The 18500-nt window shown below is 42.2% G+C and overlaps 1 protein-coding gene across 1 annotated transcript in view; it reads left to right on the top strand.

Annotated features, from left to right (window-relative positions):
• Positions 1-9060: 9060 nt before the first annotated feature.
• Positions 9061-18500, top strand: part of CAPRIN1 (cell cycle associated protein 1) — a 37067-nt gene continuing 27627 nt past the window's right edge. The window contains exons 1-2 of the mRNA XM_036859676.1: positions 9061-9243; positions 9827-10036. Of these exons, the coding sequence (XP_036715571.1) occupies positions 9827-10036 (210 nt within the window). The 5' untranslated portion in view covers positions 9061-9243. The remainder of the gene's footprint in view (positions 9244-9826; positions 10037-18500) is intronic.

The following is an 18500-nucleotide window of genomic DNA, read 5'->3' on the forward strand; positions in this document are numbered from 1 at the left end:
CTGGCCACTGCTTATCTGGCCAGTCATATCGTCTGCATCTCCCTCCCTGCCGTCCCTCCCCAATTAACACTCCAACAATATAGAACTGTTTATGATTCCAAAAATACGCCATATAATTGTATGCCTCCATGTGCTTTTGAGCATGTTGCTCCCTTTGCAATGCCTTTCCTCTTTCCTTTACTCACTTTTGTCTGCTTGTAAAATTTATCTTTCAAAATCCCGCTCCGGCAGCACCTCCAGAGAGCCTTCCCTGGTTCCCTCCCATAAAGAGTTAACCAATCCCATTTATGAGCCACCTCTCTTTCTTATATAGGCTTCTGGTTTGCCTGTGTTTTTGCTCATAAAAAACTGAAATACTTTAAGGAGACATTTTTATTGAAGTATAACATACCTGCAGAAGCGAGCAAACCATAAATGTGCAGCAGCTTATTGATTTTTACAAAGTGAATTATACCTGTGTAACTACCCCTATGATCAAGAAATAGAACATTGCCAGGACCCCAAAAGCCTCTCTTGTGCTTCATCTGTTCTGATTTCTTTTATCATAAATTAGTTTGCCCATTTAAAAAAGTCTCATAGTCTTGTATCTAGCTTCTTCGATTCAACATTCTGGGTGTTAGACTCGTCCATGTTGTTTCTAGTAATGGTGGTTTGTTGATTTGCAGGGCTGTATAGTATTCCTTTGTATGAATACACCACTTATGTATCCTTTTTCACTACTGATAGACATTTGAATTGTTTCCATTTTTAGTTACTAAGAACAAAGTTGTTTTGAACATTCTTGGCTATGTCTTTCAGTTACCATGTATATGCATTTCTATGAGGTATTATATGTCCCAAAGTGAAATTTCTCCATTATAGGGTATGTGAATATTCAGCATTAGGAGACACTGTCAAATACTGTTATAAAGCGGTTGGGTCACTTTATACTCCCATTAATAGTGTATGAGAGTTCCAGTTGCTCTATATTCTCACCATTACTCATCCATTTCAGTTTCCAAATTTTAGCTACTTTGGTGACAGTGTAATAGTACCTCCCTGAGGTATATTACACCGAATTTTATTTCTGTCTACCCTTCTCAATACTGCTTTCCTTGAGGCCATGAGACTATGTCTCATTCATCATCGTGTGTCAACATGGATAGTATCTGGCACACACAGGGTGCTAAGGAAATGTTTTTTGAGTGAACACACTGTTGGAGAAGTAATAAGGGGCTAAGAAGTCTTCCTAATGCCAAAATCAAGCTGTTTAGGTAAGTGACCATCTACATTGCCTAAGTTTAAGTCCTAATCATCAGACATGTTTGAGTGTCCACCTACTGCCAGTATTATTCTTCTGGTATTTTCTCAAGGACTCACTAGCTAGATACTTCATAGCATTGACCAGGAATGTATACACCAGAGCTGTGACAATTCTAACCACAGAGTTAAAAGAGAGCGTGAAATACAATTGTATACCTCCTGCTTTCTGACAAAATCTAAGCCATCCAAAGCAGGGAAGAAGCTAATCCTTATTTAAAGATACCCAGTGATACAAATCAAACCCACAATGAGATACCATTTCTCACTGAGACACATTTACTAGGATGGCTATAATCAAAAAGATGGATAAAAAACAAGTGTTGGTGAGGATGTGGAGAAAATGGAAATTTCATATATGGCTGGTATGAGTATAAAATAGTGTAGCTGTTTTGGAAATCAGTTTGGCAGTTGCTCAAAAAGTTAAAGGTTGAGTTACTGGGGCTTCCCTGGTGGCGCAGTGGTTAAGAATCCGCCTGCTAGTGCAGGGGACACAGGTTCGAGCCCTGGTCCGGGAAGATCCCACATGCCGTGAAGCAACTAGGCCCATGTGCCACAACTACTGAGCCTGCACTCCAGAGTCCACATGCCACAACTACTGAGCCCGCGTGCCACAACTACTGAAGCCCACGTGCCTGGAGCCCGTGCTCCACAAGAGAAGCCACTGCAATGAGAAGCCCATGTTCTACCACAACGAAGAGTAGCCCCCACTTGACACAACTAGAGAAAAGCCCAAGCATAGCAACAAAGACCCAGTGCAGCCAAAGATAAAATTAAAAAAAAATAATAAGGTAGAGTTACCAAAAGACACAGAAATTCTACTCTAGGTATATACCTAGAGAAATGAAAATTTGTTCACCTAAAAACTTGTACATGAATGTTCACAGCAGCATTGTTCATGATAACCAAAAAGTGGAAATAAGCCAAATGTCCATCAGCTGATGAGTGGATAAACTGTTATGTATACATACAATGGAATATTATTCAGCCATAAAAAGGAGTCATACAACATGGGTGAATCTTGAAAATATTATGCTAAGTGACATAAGTGAGACAGACACAAAGTGAGACACATTCCATCTATACAGAACATCCAGAATAGGCAAATCCATAGAAACAGTAATTAGATTAGTAGTAGCCAGGGGCTGGAAGAAGGGATAAATGGGGATTGATGGATGATGGGTGCATGTTATCTTTGGGGTGATAAAGGTATACTAAAATTAGACAATGGCAATGATCGCATTACTCTGTGACTACTCTAAAAACCACTGTACACTTTTAAAGTGTGAATTTTATGGTATGTAAGTTATATCTCAGTAAAGCTGTTATACAACACTTTAAAGTGTTAAATTTTACTTTTCTGCATACTTCTTATTTGAATTATTTGCAGTAAGCATGTATTACTCCTGCAATTTCAAAAAAAACTGAAGTTTTTTGTTTTTTGTGGTTTTTTTGCCATGTGGCATGTGGGATCTTAGTTCCCCTGACCAGGGATTGAACCGGCACCTCCTCCAGTGGAAGAGTGAAGTCTTAACCACTGGACCACCATGGAAGTCCCCCAAAACCAAAGTTTTTATTTTTTTAAATAAATTTATTTATTTATTTTTGACTGTGTTGGGTCTCCGTTGCAGTGCGTGGGCTTTTCATTGCAGTGGCTTCTCTTGTTGCAGAGCATAGGCTCTAGGCGCGCGAGCTTCAGTACTTGTGGCTCGCAGGCTCTGGAGCACAGGTTCAGCAGTTGTGGCGCACAAGCTTAGTTGCTCCGCATCATGTGGGATCTTCCCGGACCAGGGCTCGAACCCATGTCCCCTGCATTGGCAGGCGGATTCTTAACCACTGCACCACCAGGGAAGCCCAAAACCAAAGTTTTTAAAAATACGTTTATGATTTGTATTTTTTTTTCTTGTGAAGATGTTGCACAAACATATTTCTTGTCACATTAACACCTCTCCTTTTTCTCTCATTAACCCAGCCTGGTGTCCTAAAGAACTGGTGTCTTCTTTAGGTGGATGTTAGCCCAGCGTTCATGAAGGGAAGCGTAACCAGCTCTAACCAGAAGAATGCCAAGGAATATGATCTTGCAGTAGGACAGGGTTTTGAGGGGCATTTGGTTTATCTAAGAAGAGCCTAGAGGAAAGGTGGCTGGTTCCTTCCCTCACTGTCCTCTGGAACAACCTCTTAATGAAGTTTGACTAGCCTGTCCAATATCCTCATCTATTTTTTCTTTTCTGGCCTCTTGAAGAGGAAAATACAAAACAACAAGTAGCAGCATAAACCACGATATTCTAGTATACTACTGTCATCATTGGTTACTTTTAAACGTTTCTTCTCCCCTTAGTTTTTTTCCTTGCTCCAATCGTTTAAAATAAATCTCTCTAATCCGGTGCTTCTCAAAACGTGGTTTCCAGACCAGCAGCATCAACATCACTTGAGGACTTGCTGGAAAAGTAAAATATCTTCCCGTCCCGCATCTGCATGAGGCGTCTGACACTCTGGGGGTGGGGCCCCGCCAGCAGGGCGTTAACAAACCCTCCAGGTGATTCTGAGGCACAGCCCCTGTTTTAGCACCGCTAAACAGTGCTTTTTCTTAGCCAGCAGCTTTTCAGTATAATATACAGTAGTAGGCGCTACAGATTTGCTGAGTCACCTTCCTTTCCCTTAACCCTAACCGTCCATTCACCACTCTGGATTCTTTCCCCAGCCTGTAGCCTCAACATCTTCTCTCCCATCTTGGAATCCGATTGCTCCTTTCCGATTAGCAACTCAGGTGTGTGGCCCTTTTCAATGTGTCTGGCGATTGCCAATAATACCCTATGGAAGAGATCCTCACGGCACTTCCTGGGAAGAAAGATAAGAGGATATCATGAAAAGAGCTATTTTTGTTTAAACATTTATGGCACTTATTATTGTGAAAATAAATGCCCCACTTTTATTCACAAACTTGAATGTGCAAAGAGGAATTTGATTTTTAAAACACATATTCCTAGGTCTCAGATTCTGGTTTGTAGATGCAACATCTGGGGTGGAGTCTGGTCGTCCTCATTCTCACAAGCGCCCCAGGTGATTCTGAAGGTGGTGGGCTTGCTTCCTTTGAGAAACACTGCACAAAGCTGGAGAACTAGGGTGGGGCTTGCAGACCTCTCCCCTTTGCAAAGTCGACACTCACTGGAAAATCTATACAATTAAAAAAAAAAAGTAACACAGGACCTACACCTTTCTGGAACATTTTTCATGTCTTTAATTTAGTGGCTTAGTGCTTAGGAAATCTTTAAATCAAGTTCTTAGACTCTCAAGATTTAAAAAAAAATGTTATTAACACCTGAAGGGTAAACCATTAATGTAGGGGGAGTTGTTCTTTTAGATGTGAAAGTTATTCTTGAACAATACATATCCTGACTAGTTGTAGAAATAGTCCTGAATAAAGTACCTTTATAATATACTTATATTCTCCTAGTATGTAACTTTGAGATATATAAAGTTTTATTCCTTCTAAAGTTTGTGAGGCAGTTGTCACTTTGAAGGAAGTTCTTTTTCTTCGATTATTGTTTGAAGTGGACTGCACGTATTAGTGGATGAAATGAATATATATACTATATATTGCCTGAAAGAGACCATGACTGTGCATCAGTTGCTAGGATGCAAGATGATTATCTGTTCCCAGTTCAGTGTTACGTCCTGTCACACTTTCTAAGGATTGTTTTTTCTGCCAGTGTCATCTCAATATTTTTACTTGTGAAGTGCTGGAACAAATGACTATATTTTTGGTCTCATAAAATAAAACAGAGTTGCCCAACCTCAGCATTATTGGCATTTCGGCCTTAATAATTCTGTGTTGTCCTGTGCATTGCAGGATGTTTAGAAGCATCCTTGGCCTCCACCCACTAGATGTCAGTAGCACCTCCCCCTCAAGTTGTGACAATTTATAAATACCTCCAAAGAAGTGAATGTCAACTTGGGAGATTAGTGTTATTAAAATATCAATATATTGGGTATAACTTTAATACCAAGGTTTTTGGAGAAAGTGTTTTCCACTTACATATTCTGCTCTCCCACTGGTTTGCTGGGAAAACACTTTAATTTTCCTATTTCTTCAGTGATACAGTGACCCCAAGTACCACATGGCTTTGTAGTGGAAAAAAAAGGCAAAAAGAGAAAGTATTAAAAATTCACATAAACATAGCTTTAGTCGCCTTTTTGTCAGATGGGAAATAGACAAATTTGGTTTGCTGGGACCATGGCACAGGGCTGGGCAGAAGTTAAAGACACTGCTTTGCCTTAAATTTGTTGTCTTCCTGGACCTGTTGACCTGAATAAACAACTACAAGAATGTCAGAAAACCAAGGACATGGGATTGGGATAACATATTGTAGGAAGTGAGAGCACAACAGCTATGTATGTCCACCAAGTATTTCTCGTTCACCTGGTTCCCTTCCAGGCATCTGATAGGATAGCATCTCTTGGTTGGATGGGGCCATGTGACTCTTCATGGCTAATGAGGTGCGAGCACACAGACACAAGTCTACCCTGTCTGGATTATTAAATTGACTACTTGAGAAACCCTCGAGTTCTTTTTCCTCGTGGCATAGTAATCAGCAACACTTGAGATATGGTTTTTCCATCAGCCTGAATCTGAGTGCTGTGAGCAGAGCCCTCTGCTGAAACATGATGGATGTGTATCATTTGTTTTAAGCCAGGGATTGGCAAACTTCTTCTGTAAAGGGTGAGATAGTATTTTAGGTTTTGCCCATCATAATGTCTCTATCACTACTACTCAACTTTGCTGTCCTGTGGCATGAAATCAGCCATAAAAAAATATGTACATGAATGGATGTAGCTGTATCCCCTCCATCCCCAAACTATTTACAAAAGCAGACAGAGGGCCACTTGGCCCAGAGACTATATTTTGCAGATCCCTACTTGAAGTCAGAGAGCTTTCAGGATTGTTACTGCAGCATAACCTAGCCTATCTTGATATACTGTCAGCTGTGAGATGAACCCCCAAATGAGTCTTCATCATCTGTGTTGTCATCTATCCTGCTCCCTCTCAACAATGCACTCTTTTCTTCAAGCCTAATTTAACTGTCCAGAATCTTTGTTTCAGTAACTACTATTTCATAATGTGCGAAAGAAAGGCAGAAAAGGCCTTTCCTTCTTAACACCTAATCACAAGGCCTCTTCAGCTCAAACCTGAATCACCAAAGGTTGCCAAGTCATTGGTTCTCATATTTTAGCAGGCATCAGAATCACCCAGAGGGCACAGATTGCTGGGTTTTACCCTCAAGAGTTTTTGATTCTATAGGTTTGGGAAGAATTTGTCTAGTAGTGTAGTTCATGTCTGATCTTAAAGACACTGATCAAGTTCTAATAAAGCAGTAATTTTTCCCCCCCCAAACTTCACCAGGCATACAAATTGGCTGAGCTTGTTAAAATGCAGATTTACCTCAGTAGATTTTAGGTGGGGCCTGAGATTTTTTTTCAATTTATTTAATTAATTAATTAATTATTTTTTTGGGCTACATTGGGTCTTCATCGCTGTGCTCAGGCATTTTCTAGTTGCAGCGAGCAGGGGCTACCCTTGGTTGCGGTGTGTGGGCTTCTCATTGCGGTGGTTTCTCCTGTTGCGGAGCACGCGCTCTAGGCGCGCGGGCTTCAGTAGTTGTGGCACGTAGGCTCAGTAGTTGTGGCTTGTGGGCTCTAGAGCGCAGGCTCAGTAGTTGTGGCGCATGGGCCTAGTTGTTCCACAGCATGTGGGATCTTCCGGGACCAGGGATCGAAACCATGTTTCCTGCAGTGGCAGGCGGATTCTTAACCACTGTGCCACCGGGGAAGCCCTGGGGCCTGAGATTTTGATAGTGATTAGTGGTCAGGCTAAGTACACTAATTGCTGCTAGGAGCTGAAGGATTCTAATCTCCCTTTTTAGCCCTAGGCTTAGCATAGTGTTTAGCTTAGTGCCAAGCACAGTTCATGTGCTTAAGTCTTGAATAACCTCAGGTCCACTTCGACTTCACTCACACCTAAGTGGTTAGCAAACCCTTTTGGTTCTACTATCATAACGTATAAAGCATCCAACCACTTGTCACCACCTTTACTGTAACACCCTGACCTTGGCCACCACCATCTCTGGGCTGGATTATTTCAACAGCCTCCTAATTGGGCTCCCAGCTTCTGCTCTTGCTCCACCCTCCCTCTCACTTCTAATACACACTTACTGTAAATTCTTTATATAGCAGCAAGAGGGATTAAGACACAGGTTGATCACGTTACTCCTCTGCTTAAGACTATGCACGCAGTGACTCCCCATTTCACTCAGTAAAAGCCAAAGTCCTTACAATGGCCTATCAGGTTTTACCTGACTGGCCCTCTTTTATGTCTTTGACATCATCTCCTACTCTGCTCTAGCCACTGTGGCCTCCTTGCTGTCCCTTGAACCCACCAAGCACACTCCCATCTCAGATCCTGGGCACTTGGTTTTCCCTCTACCTGGAAAAATCTTCCTCCAAGATAAGTGCGTGACCTTCTTCCTCACTTCCTTCAGTGTTGGCTCAAATGTCACTCAGTAAGGTTCTTCCTGACCACCCTATTTTTTTTCTCTACCTCTTCACTATTTACTTTTCTCCCCACTTAAAATGTAAGCTCCATGAATACAGAAATTTTTGTTTTGTTCACAATCCCTAGCATTACAGAGTTCCTAAGACATAGTTAGGTACTCTATAAATATTTGAATGAATAGATAACAGACTGCAGTTAACTGGAATATCTTGAGGCTGGAGGCTGCTGCTATTTCTCTAGGCTCCCTCAGGATACACTGTGCTAACCAGTAGTACTCATTTTATTCCCCAGGGAACAGTGGTTTGGTAGAATCCTTTTCTAAATCCCCTTTTCAGGAAACTTAAATTATAAATTGGTCATTTACTGTTGTCATACAACATTATGTTGCTGACTTGTCCACTGATTATATTCCTTTTAATACATTGTCTTCCACCACTTGGCCTCTTTCTTGTTCACCGTCCACAGCCTTAGTACAAGGCTGTAATAATTCTCTTGGAGAAAAAAAAAAAAAGTCTCGTGTTTCATTTAACATTCTCTTAAAAGTTTTAGGTAAATCTAAAACAAAAGGAAAAAAGTCTGATTCGTAATACTCAGGCCTGTTGGGTACATGTCATCTTAAGAGAGCTGAATATTATTTTTCACGAGTCCAGAGTTTTAAGACTTAAAAAAAAAAATCCATCTTGCTCATTTCAAACGCGTTCTACAGAGACCTCCTAGGTTACCAGGTGATTGTTTTGTGGGGGAAGCGGCAACTTGTCTTTAGACCTTTCGGGGTGTGGGAGTTTGCTTGCTCTGCATACAGAAGGAATTCTAGAAGGTGGGACTGCACCACCCACCCCACGCACCTCGCACTTGCAGAAACCTTTGCCCCCCCAGCACCGACCCCTCCAACCCCCACCCAATAAGGGCTCTTCGCAGGGCAGTCGCCAGCTCCAGATCCAGCGGCTTGACACCTATTGTCCCCGTTTGGACGTCAAGCGACTTCGCCTGAAGGACCCTAGCTTCGATTTCGCCCAAAACTGCAGGCACCGCTCTGGCAGCCTCCCGGGGGCCGTGCCGAGCTGCACCGGGCGGCCGCGCCCCAGGCCAGGGGCTTGGGCAGGCCGGGCGGGAGGCCGAGCCGGCCCTTCCCCGCAGGCGTTCGCGCCGGGCAGCCCGAGCGGCCGCGAAGGCCCCCACCCGCCGCTTCTCCCGCCCCCTCCGCCCCAGAGGGCTGGTTGCCTAAGTCCCTCCCGCTCCCGGCTCTCCGGCTCACTAGCAGCGGCTCTCGGTGCATCGGGGACCGGGCGCAGCGGCCTGTGCCCAAGGAGCGCACGACACTGCTCGGAACGCACCGTCACCCTTGCCCCCTCAGCCGCCCTCTCGGGATCTCCAGCGGCCTCCGCGCGCGCACGGTGAGCGCCACCCCGGACCAAGGCGCTGAAGGGGAAGCGGGCCGCTGCCCGGAGTGTCCTTTACCTCCGGATCGGCTGGATCTTCGCGAGGGGCTCGCTCCTCAAGTCTCCCCACCCCCCCACCCCCGGTCATTTCCAGTGCCCTTCTTCACCCTTCTCCGCCCCTCAGCCCCGACCTCTGTCTTCCCTCCCTTCCTCGCAGGGCGGCGAGAGCCGGCCCTCCCCGGTGGGGACCGTTGCTTTGGCCGTTGGCGGCCGGTGCTGCGAGGCCCCGCCCCCGGCGCGAGCCTCAGTGCCCCGGGGCGGGTAGGCCGAGCCGGCTGCCCGCGCGGGGGAGGGGCGGGGCGGGGGGCGGGGCGAGGCCCGTCCGGGCGCCCCGCTGGCGGGTGGCGCGCGCGCCCGCGGCCCCTTCCTGCCCCGGCGACGCGCGCCGGCCCCGGCCCCGTCCCCGTCCCCGCCCCCACCCGCTCGCGCAAGCTCCCGCCCGCTGCGCGTTTTGTCCCGCGTCTCGCCCCGTCCGCCGCCTGACTCGCCGCTCTTGTCCTTCCTCCCGCTTTTTCTTCTCTCTCCTCACGGTCTCAAGATGCCCTCGGCCACCAGCCACAGCGGAAGCGGCAGCAAGTCGTCCGGACCGCCACCTCCTTCGGGTTCCACCGGGAGTGAGGCTGGGGCCGGGGCCGCCGCGCCGGCTTCTCAGCACCCCACGACCGGCACCGGCGCTGTCCAGACCGAGGCCATGAAGCAGATTCTCGGGGTGATCGACAAGAAACTTCGGAACCTGGAGAAGAAAAAGGTGCCAGGAGTTGGCGGGGAAGGGAGGGTTTGATGCTCCGACCCTGACTGCCGCAGCCTTCACTCTCCCCGTCTCGGACGCTTCCCCTCCACCCGGCCCCCAGCCCCCAAGCCCGGCCTCCCCAGCAAACCGGAGCTTCGTGCGCAGAGAGCGGGCTCCGCGGGGAGGTGCTTGTCACCTGACCCTGGCCCGGACGCGGCGCTGGCCCCCAGGTCTCTTTATGACTCTCCTCGTGCTGGGGACCAGGCCCTTGGCCTTTGGGACTGGGTTGAGGGTGGGGGCCTGTGCCGTCGCCGGGCGTAACTGTGCGATGGATGCCCCTCTCTCCGTGGCCGAGGCCCCATTTCTTCGAGGGGGTCAGCGGGGGGAAATGAAGAGGTCCTGGGGTGGGGGGCGTTCAGGGTCCACCCGACTGCCTCGTGGAGTTGGGGCGGCCTACGTTTTGTAGCCTCGGGGCTTGTTCGCTCCGTTACCAGGTGCTTGAGGCCTGCGCCGTGGCCCCTCTTCTCCGTTGGGAGGGAAGTGGACGGAGGATGGCTTTTCCATCCGGCCCCTTTAGAGGAGGTCTTCGATTTGCTACTCCCGCCCCCATCTGACCGGCGCCCTTACGTTGCCTTCTTTGTTTCAATTGTCTGGGTGCCCCCGCGAGGCTCACGCTTCACTCGATCCCGGGAAGATTTTTTGCAGCGGCTTTTTGTCCCTCTGGGACACGATAAAGAGGGATAGGAGGGCGACCGTACCGATCGGGACTCGGGGGAGGGGGGGGTGGGTCCGGGTTAGACGGAGGGGCTCGCTGGGTCTCTGGGCACATGGAGAGCGCGTCTAACATGGCGGCGGCTGCGGGGAGAGGGAAGAGCTTTACAGGAGCTGCATTGTGAGCACAAAGCGAAAGCAGAGGGGGAGGGCAGAGACCAGGCAGCCGCCCCAACTGGCCTCCCTCAACCCCCCACCAAAAAGAAAAATCGAGCCACACCCACAGTTTTTTGGATTCAGTGTTCAGCCAGTCTAGGTCACACAGTGAGGTTTGTCTTCAAGTTGGCCTTTTGTTTTATGCTTTCAGCGCAGGACTGTGCCAGCTCTGTTTAGAGGGACACGTGTGTGTGTGCTCCTGTGTGTGTGTTTGTATGTGTAGAGAAAGGGTCTTGGCAGAGTGGATAATTCAACCTTCAGTAAGGTTGGAGGTGGAAAGGGAAAACGAATCAGTAGTACAAAAATGGGGTAATTACATCTGTGACTATTAGGCAAACTTTTGCATTTTACCTTAAGAAAATAACTTTCATTTAATAGCTTCTGCTTGTCTGCCTCTAGTAAAACATTTATTATAGCATCTTGAATTTTGAAGAAGTCATTTTAAAATGTTTAATTAGCCAGACACCTAATAGTGTTACTTAAGATGTTGAGATAGTAACTACTTGGCTAAAATTTGGGCTCTGGGAAATAACTTGAAGAACACTGGTGATATTTAGGCCTTAATTATTTTAATTGCGTGTTTAATGATTCATTTTACATTTTGGGGGGAGTTTTAAAACATTTTTAGAGTTTTAAAATTCTGTCTTCTGTGTGGTTTATTATAAATGAGTTAAATAATAGATTTATCAGTATTAACAAAGCAACAAAAGCATTTTAATTGTGAAGGAGCTGCATTTAAATATGTAATAGGAAAAGCACGCCCAAGACCAGTGTCTTCTGAGTCTGCCATCTGATTTAGTTTTTGTAATCTGTATTTGAAATTGAGACTTAGGTACCTTTTAAAAACATCTTAATGCAGCAAATAATCCTCTCAATCTGGTTGTTGCTTGAATGGTTTTCGTTTTCAGAATTCCTAAGAAATCTGTTTTCTTCTAGGATGGGAATCAGAAGATAAATATTAATGATGTAATATTTTAAGTGTGGCCATCTTAATATAGGTATTTATATTTTAATGGCTGAAAAATGATTCTTGTAAGATGTTTATAATAAAAATCAAGCACTGATCAGCAGGTACCTTAGTTGTGAGGTGGCTGTTAGATTCTAGTATGCATCTGAAAAAATTAGAAATCTAGTTTCATAATCCCTGTGAGGCCCTGAACCATGGCAGGTCATTCACATGTATAGGTTTGTATTACTGTATATTGCCTACCCCCTCCCCCCCCAATTATAGAGGAGAAAGTAATGTAATTATTATTGCAGAGATTATAGACTAGGCTAGTAAATACTGAAAAATTCCCTTGTAATGATGGAGATTTAACGTACTACACAAAGTAAGAAATGAATTTCATATCTTTTTTTCTATCTTAGTGTTTGGTTGCTAGATAGCGGAAAGGTCAAATTACAGTTAAGTGAGGCTTTTTGATAACTCATAGACTGAGCCCCTTACTTGTTAAATAGTTGAGTTGGCAGTACTGATGTTGTGACTTAATTACAATTAAAACTATAGGTTTTACTTTTTGAGAAACTCAAGGCATTTGGGTTTTCCTCTACTTAAAGCACATCTAGTTCCTAGTTTAAATGGAGTTTTTTCTATATCTAGATGATTTACTGTATGAAAGGATTTAACTGTGCTTCATTTTTTAACAGTGAGCATTTCTAATACACAAAGTAGTATTTACTTTACAAAGCAGGTTTGAACCTTTTTAGAAACGCTTGTGGAGTAAAGGAAGAGACTATTTATAACTGGATTCCTTTTTACTTCAGTTCCTTAAGCAAGTTATATTTGAGTTGTATTTTAGTTTTGACCTTTTCATAGGAGCCTTCTGGACAAAATGCCTTTTTCCAGGGATTCTAAAATCAAGTATTCTGATAAAAATTATTGCTTGATAAGTAACATCACAACGAGACATAGAGAATTGGAATAATTTTATTGTACTTCATTGAATAAACAAAGTTATTTGTTAATTTTTTAGTAAGTTGAGCCGTTAGAGGAAAGCTAAGCATCTGTCCAGTGAGAATGCATGCTTAACTTTGATGAAATATGATCCTATTATGTAATGCAACTAAATGGCATGGTGGTTTTTTGAATTTGGGCTTATAAAGACTTCATGAGTGTTTAGCATAGAGAAGAAATGCAGCTATAATAAAAAGAGTCAAGTGTAAACCTCCATTCACCAATCTTTCAACTGATTAAAGGACAAGTAATGAATTGAGTGATTGCCTAGTTTTCTTCATCAGTTTCTTGGCATAGAACTGGGCCCTAGGCTATGCAAGATGATATTTTGAAACCAAGTCTTAATTTTAACTCAAGAGAGAGCTCATTTATATGGTAAGATGTAATCAGTTTTGATGTAGTATAAAGGACGTTTTAATAGATGACATTTAAAATTGTTATACTCTTTGCAAATATATTAAGTTCAGACAATAGTGACTTTGGTAGGTGAAAGATTAATCAGTGTTGTCTAACAAAATGGCCTGGCAGTTTTGTAACCAATAGGTGACCAGAAATGATAGCCAAAGTGTACTGTTTTTCATACTTACTTCCTAAAGTCTTTTTGCTCTTTTATATCTTTGCAGTTAACATTATTCTGAAAAAGGATGCTATCTGTGTTAGAAAGGATAACATTTCTTTCCAGAGCAATGCAGTATGCCTCTATTTAGAATTTTCAATGCAGCTGTTGTACAGAATTCTTTTACGTATTTTGAATAAAAACATTCATAATTGTTTTATAAGCAAAATCTTTTCTTGGGAATAACATCTGAAGTTTTTGTTGACAGTTAAAATCTCTGATGTGTTGGTTTCTCCATTGGTTGCATGAACTATTCCTCTGCAATGCAGAGGGCAAGATTACTTTGTTTTGCATTCACCTTGTCACAGAAAAAAAAAGTATAATGCTTAATTTGTTTCTCTCTGCCGTCTGGGTGTGCTCTGTGAGTGTGTGGCATAGAGAAGTGTTTAAAATTTGAATTTGGAAAGGAAAAGGTGTGAATTCCGTCATGTGATAACATCACTGACTTTTCCTAGAATGAGAGTAGAATCCTAAGCATGATAATGAGAATGTATTGTCTTAACCTGGCCATATTATTTTACTCTAGGATCATTCCCATGTGGCAGATATTTCCATCAGAATACATTTTGTGTGACTTAGAGATTAAGCATACAATTTGTCATAATTTTACGTAATTAATTTCTTAGTTTACATTTAGAACTAGATGAGGATTAGCCTAGTACTACTACATCTTTTTAAAAAATTAACAAATACTTGCAAAAGTTTAAACTTACAACAATATGGCCTTAATTTTATTATCATACTATTACAGAATCTAAGATATTTTAAGAGCTTAAAGCCATCTGAGAATTTATCCCAATTTATTTTACAGAAGAGGAAATTGAGATGCTCATGTAAAATGACCCAGGTTGAAATGGGTGAATTCCAAGGTCTCTTGTAATGTTTTAGAGGGATAATTAGAATTTGTAATGCTCTGCAACGTAAGTGTAATTTTTCATGTTTAAGCTGACCCTGTAGAACCAAGTAAAGCCTTTTACTTCAAATACTTTAGTGTTAGAGCTCCTAGGTTCAAAAAAGCTGAAAGCAAAAGAAAAAAGCTTTTTATTTTTTCTTTGATAGACCTTTATTAACGTCTCATTGTTAAATTTGTGTTTGTAGGCTGTCTAGGTAATGGGCTCCAGCAACTAGCAGTACAGGTGAAGTCCCATTGTACCAGGTATCATTGGGACATCCTTATTGTTGTAATGAAATGAACTCTTAAAGTTTAAACTCTGAAGTTTCTCTTTATGCTTAGGTAAGCCCCAAATACACATTTGCCAGTCTCTACTCAAATTTGGTATGTTATAGACCAGAAGATTTGGGGATAGCATCACCAGTAGAGAGATATCAGAGGTGTGTCAACCTTTACATCTTAATTCTTGTCTTCCAAGCTTCTGGATATTTTTTAATAATTGGTTTTCTTTTGGGGGAGGAAATGAATAGTATGTATGCAGTAGAGAAGAATGAGAGGAGTAGCAGAAGAGAAGATCAGCCAAAGTTGGAATTGTAAGGTGCCTGACTTCTCATCTTTTTATTTCTCCCACTAGCTATATACCAGTGCTTTTGTTGGATAGAGCATGAGTGTAAAAACATAGATGAAAGAGACCTTATTGAGCAGAGTTCAGAATTGGTATTTCCTGGGGAAAGGGGAAGGTACGCTTCTTGACCATGCAGTCTGCTTCCTTTAACTTCTGTGCTACCCATTGTTTGTACACTTCCTTTACATTTTTATATTGCCTTATGTTCTTACCTTATGTATTTTTCTAAATAGGTGGTAAGCTCCTGGAGGGCAGAGACTATTACTAACATCACACCATGCCTTGCATAGGGCATATGCTAAATCAGTATTTGCTAGTTTGGGTAAATCATTACATAGAAGTATTTGTAGCTTCATCAGTAAAACCCTGTTAAAATGGGTTAATCTGTGAGGGGGAAAATGCTTTTTGTACACAGCTGTTTACTTGCACTGTTTTTTATTGAAATGGGATTTTTCCTGAAGGATTTTCTTTTCTTTTTTTAAGTGAGTAGAGTTGATGAGTAGGCAAATAGAACACACTTATTTTAGAATGTAGGTAGTGTAAGCAAGGTTTGTTAATAGTCTTAGGAAGGAGGACAGATGATTGTTGGTTGGTATTTGAACCATTGTAAATTATTAGAAATTTCATCGCATTCCCCTTAATACTCTTATCCACACATAGAAATAGCTGAAATATACTTTAATCACTGGGAAAAAATCTTTGGTCTCCATTTTAAATGAATTACAGTTCACATCTTTCTACATTTATATACTCCCAGCAGAGTATATAAACCAGTTGTACCGACTCATCCTAATGCGTAGTTTGATTAAAGCAACTAATAATTTTCAAAAGACACTTGTTAAGATTGTCTATGATCATTTGTTTTTCTCTTCTTTTTTTTTGATCATTTGTTTTTCAAATGCACAAGCTTTATTTAGACTTTATAAGAATATAATTCAAAGTAGGTGATGCTGAAACTCTTTAAACTTTTTCATTTTCCTGCTAGGGTCAGGTGCTTCCATTCATTCAGACTTAACTACATATTTACTGCCATGGACAAGGAATGAAGGTTTTTACAGGATCTTTTTTTTTTTTCTCTTTTCAGTTGGACAAAAATCTTGTCAAATTAAGCTCCTTGTTAGTTATCTGCCTGAAAAATTATCTTACGGTGGGACCTTAGATAATATCTAGTTTAGCATCCTTTTTCTGTTCTTCAGTGTTCAGGAATCCTGCAGTCTTGACAGGTATTCATTGAGCTTCTGCATTAATCATTCTTCTAGGGCCTGGTAGAATGCTCATTCTTCAGTGAAAGTCTATTTCATTTGTGGACAACTCTTTAAGTTCATGATGTTAGAGTTACATCCCTGCCACCACTGTTTAATACCTACTGTGTTTTCTGTAACAACTCAAGACTTCTGCATGTGCAGGCTTCCAGCATTTGAAGAGAGCTGTTATGAATCATCAATGGATTGTACTGTATGTTCTCTCTACCTCCCTTTAAAAATGGAAGAAACTTGATTGTTAACTACCTTTCCTGTCTCCTATGAATTTTACTAACAACTAAGTCTCAGTTGAATTGGTGGAAGGTGGATTGGAGGCAGGGTCAGCTGCCTACCACTGTGTGGGCAAAGTCAGAACTGATGTTTCTAGGTGAAGACCAGGAATGCAGGGATTGGGGACTTGAAATAATGTGTAGAAGGGCCACTGAAGATTATGAAAAGATGAGAGGAAGAGAAATCTTTGTCTTTTCTGTGTTTCCATTTGTCATTCTACAGGTTCTTTCAGTACTACAGACGTGATTTATTTGGCCTGGAGATGTAAAATAATTTAAGATATAGCTAGGCGTTCTTACCACTTTTGTTATTTTAGACTTCATTTTTAAGTATTCTGCCTCAGTTTGGAGATCCCCTTAATTGAGAACAAGAGTTACATAGTTTCCCAGATAGTGGAGCGAAAGATGTTGTCTCTCCTAATCTTTTTTGTTGTGACTGTTTACAGTTGTCTAGTTGAAGAATTTTTGGTTTTTTGGAGTCTGTCATCTCTTTTGCCATTTCTTTTTAACTGTTTAATTAAAAAATATTTTTAAAATTATTCATCTGTGTAATTTGTTGGTTATCACAGGAAGGAAGGAAATCTCTGGAGAACAGCTATTTTGGATATTTATCTTCTGGCACCCTCATGGCACTGTAGTGAATTTTTAAAAAACATTTCAATAAAGTAACTTTGGTAGTGATGAAAAAATGTTTGGGAAGAATGGAAGATCTGGGTGTACTGTGATTCTGGAGAAAGAAAAGGAGGAAAACAGCAGGAGGGCAGAAATGAAATGTAGCGGTGGCTGGAATACAGAGTGGGCAAGTGTTGAGGCACACATAATTTTTCTGGGATATATGACCTTAGGCAAGTTATTTAATTGCCCTTTCTTTCAGTTTCCATTCAGATGAAATATGATTGATAATAGTGCCTCCCTGATATTTTAAATTTGAATGTGGTCTGTCACATAACGAATACTGTCAACTATTATAGGCAACAAAGAAACAGGAGAGTAGGACTGGACAGCACTTGTTGGGATAATTATTTCTCAGTACTACATGACTATATAGTCTTTTGACATTTACTGGGTAATGTCTGTCCCACCGCTATCCCATGGTTCTGCTTTAGAGACTCTGAGTAATCTGGAGAATGGCCTGATTTTTTATCTTGCTCATATGTGGTGCTATAAATGAATTTTTAATACATTCAGGATGCTCAGTAGTTGAAAAAGGAACCCTAAATTGAATTTTCAATATAGATATTTCAGGATAGAATCTAAGAGGGCAGGTTTCAGTTATATCAATATTGTGGTAGGCTTTCTGATTAAGATATCTGATGCTAGAAAAACGACTACATTCTCCTGAAAAAAAAAGTACTTAATATTCATTTTATGTGGATGATATGAGTAGTTAACAAATTTGTGTTTACTACTTTCTAAGTTAGGAACCATGTTCTAGCTTAGGGGAGAAAAAAAGCTGTGTTTGTCTGGAGTCCTTTACTCCTGTCTTTGCCTCTCTGTTTTTGTTGGGGTTAATGTTGGATCTGTCAGTTTGACAAGCAAGTCCTTATTTATGTAGTGACTAAGTTCATACTACCAATTTTAACCCCAAATGAACAATTTTTCTACTTGTATTTAATGCATAGATCCTTATTTTGGCTGCACAGAGGTCTTTTTGCATCCTTTTTTGATGACAGTATTCCATGAAGATGTGTACTGTGAAGCTGAGTTTCACAAAGTAGCTGCTTTCTCTGTTTATTTACCCCTTAACCTTCCAGTTATTGCTGTGTGACAGATTACTCTAACACTTACCTCATCGCATCATGAGCACAGAAGATGCCTGTCAGGGATTCAGACAGGGCATGCAGTGGGGTTGACCTGCTCTATGATGCCTGGGGCCTCAGCTGGGAAGACTCAGCCTTGTTTACTCACATGTCTGATGCCTGGGCTAGGATGACTTA

This window comes from Balaenoptera musculus, chromosome 8 (assembly GCF_009873245.2).
Source record: "Balaenoptera musculus isolate JJ_BM4_2016_0621 chromosome 8, mBalMus1.pri.v3, whole genome shotgun sequence".
Lineage (NCBI taxonomy): Eukaryota > Metazoa > Chordata > Mammalia > Artiodactyla > Balaenopteridae > Balaenoptera > Balaenoptera musculus.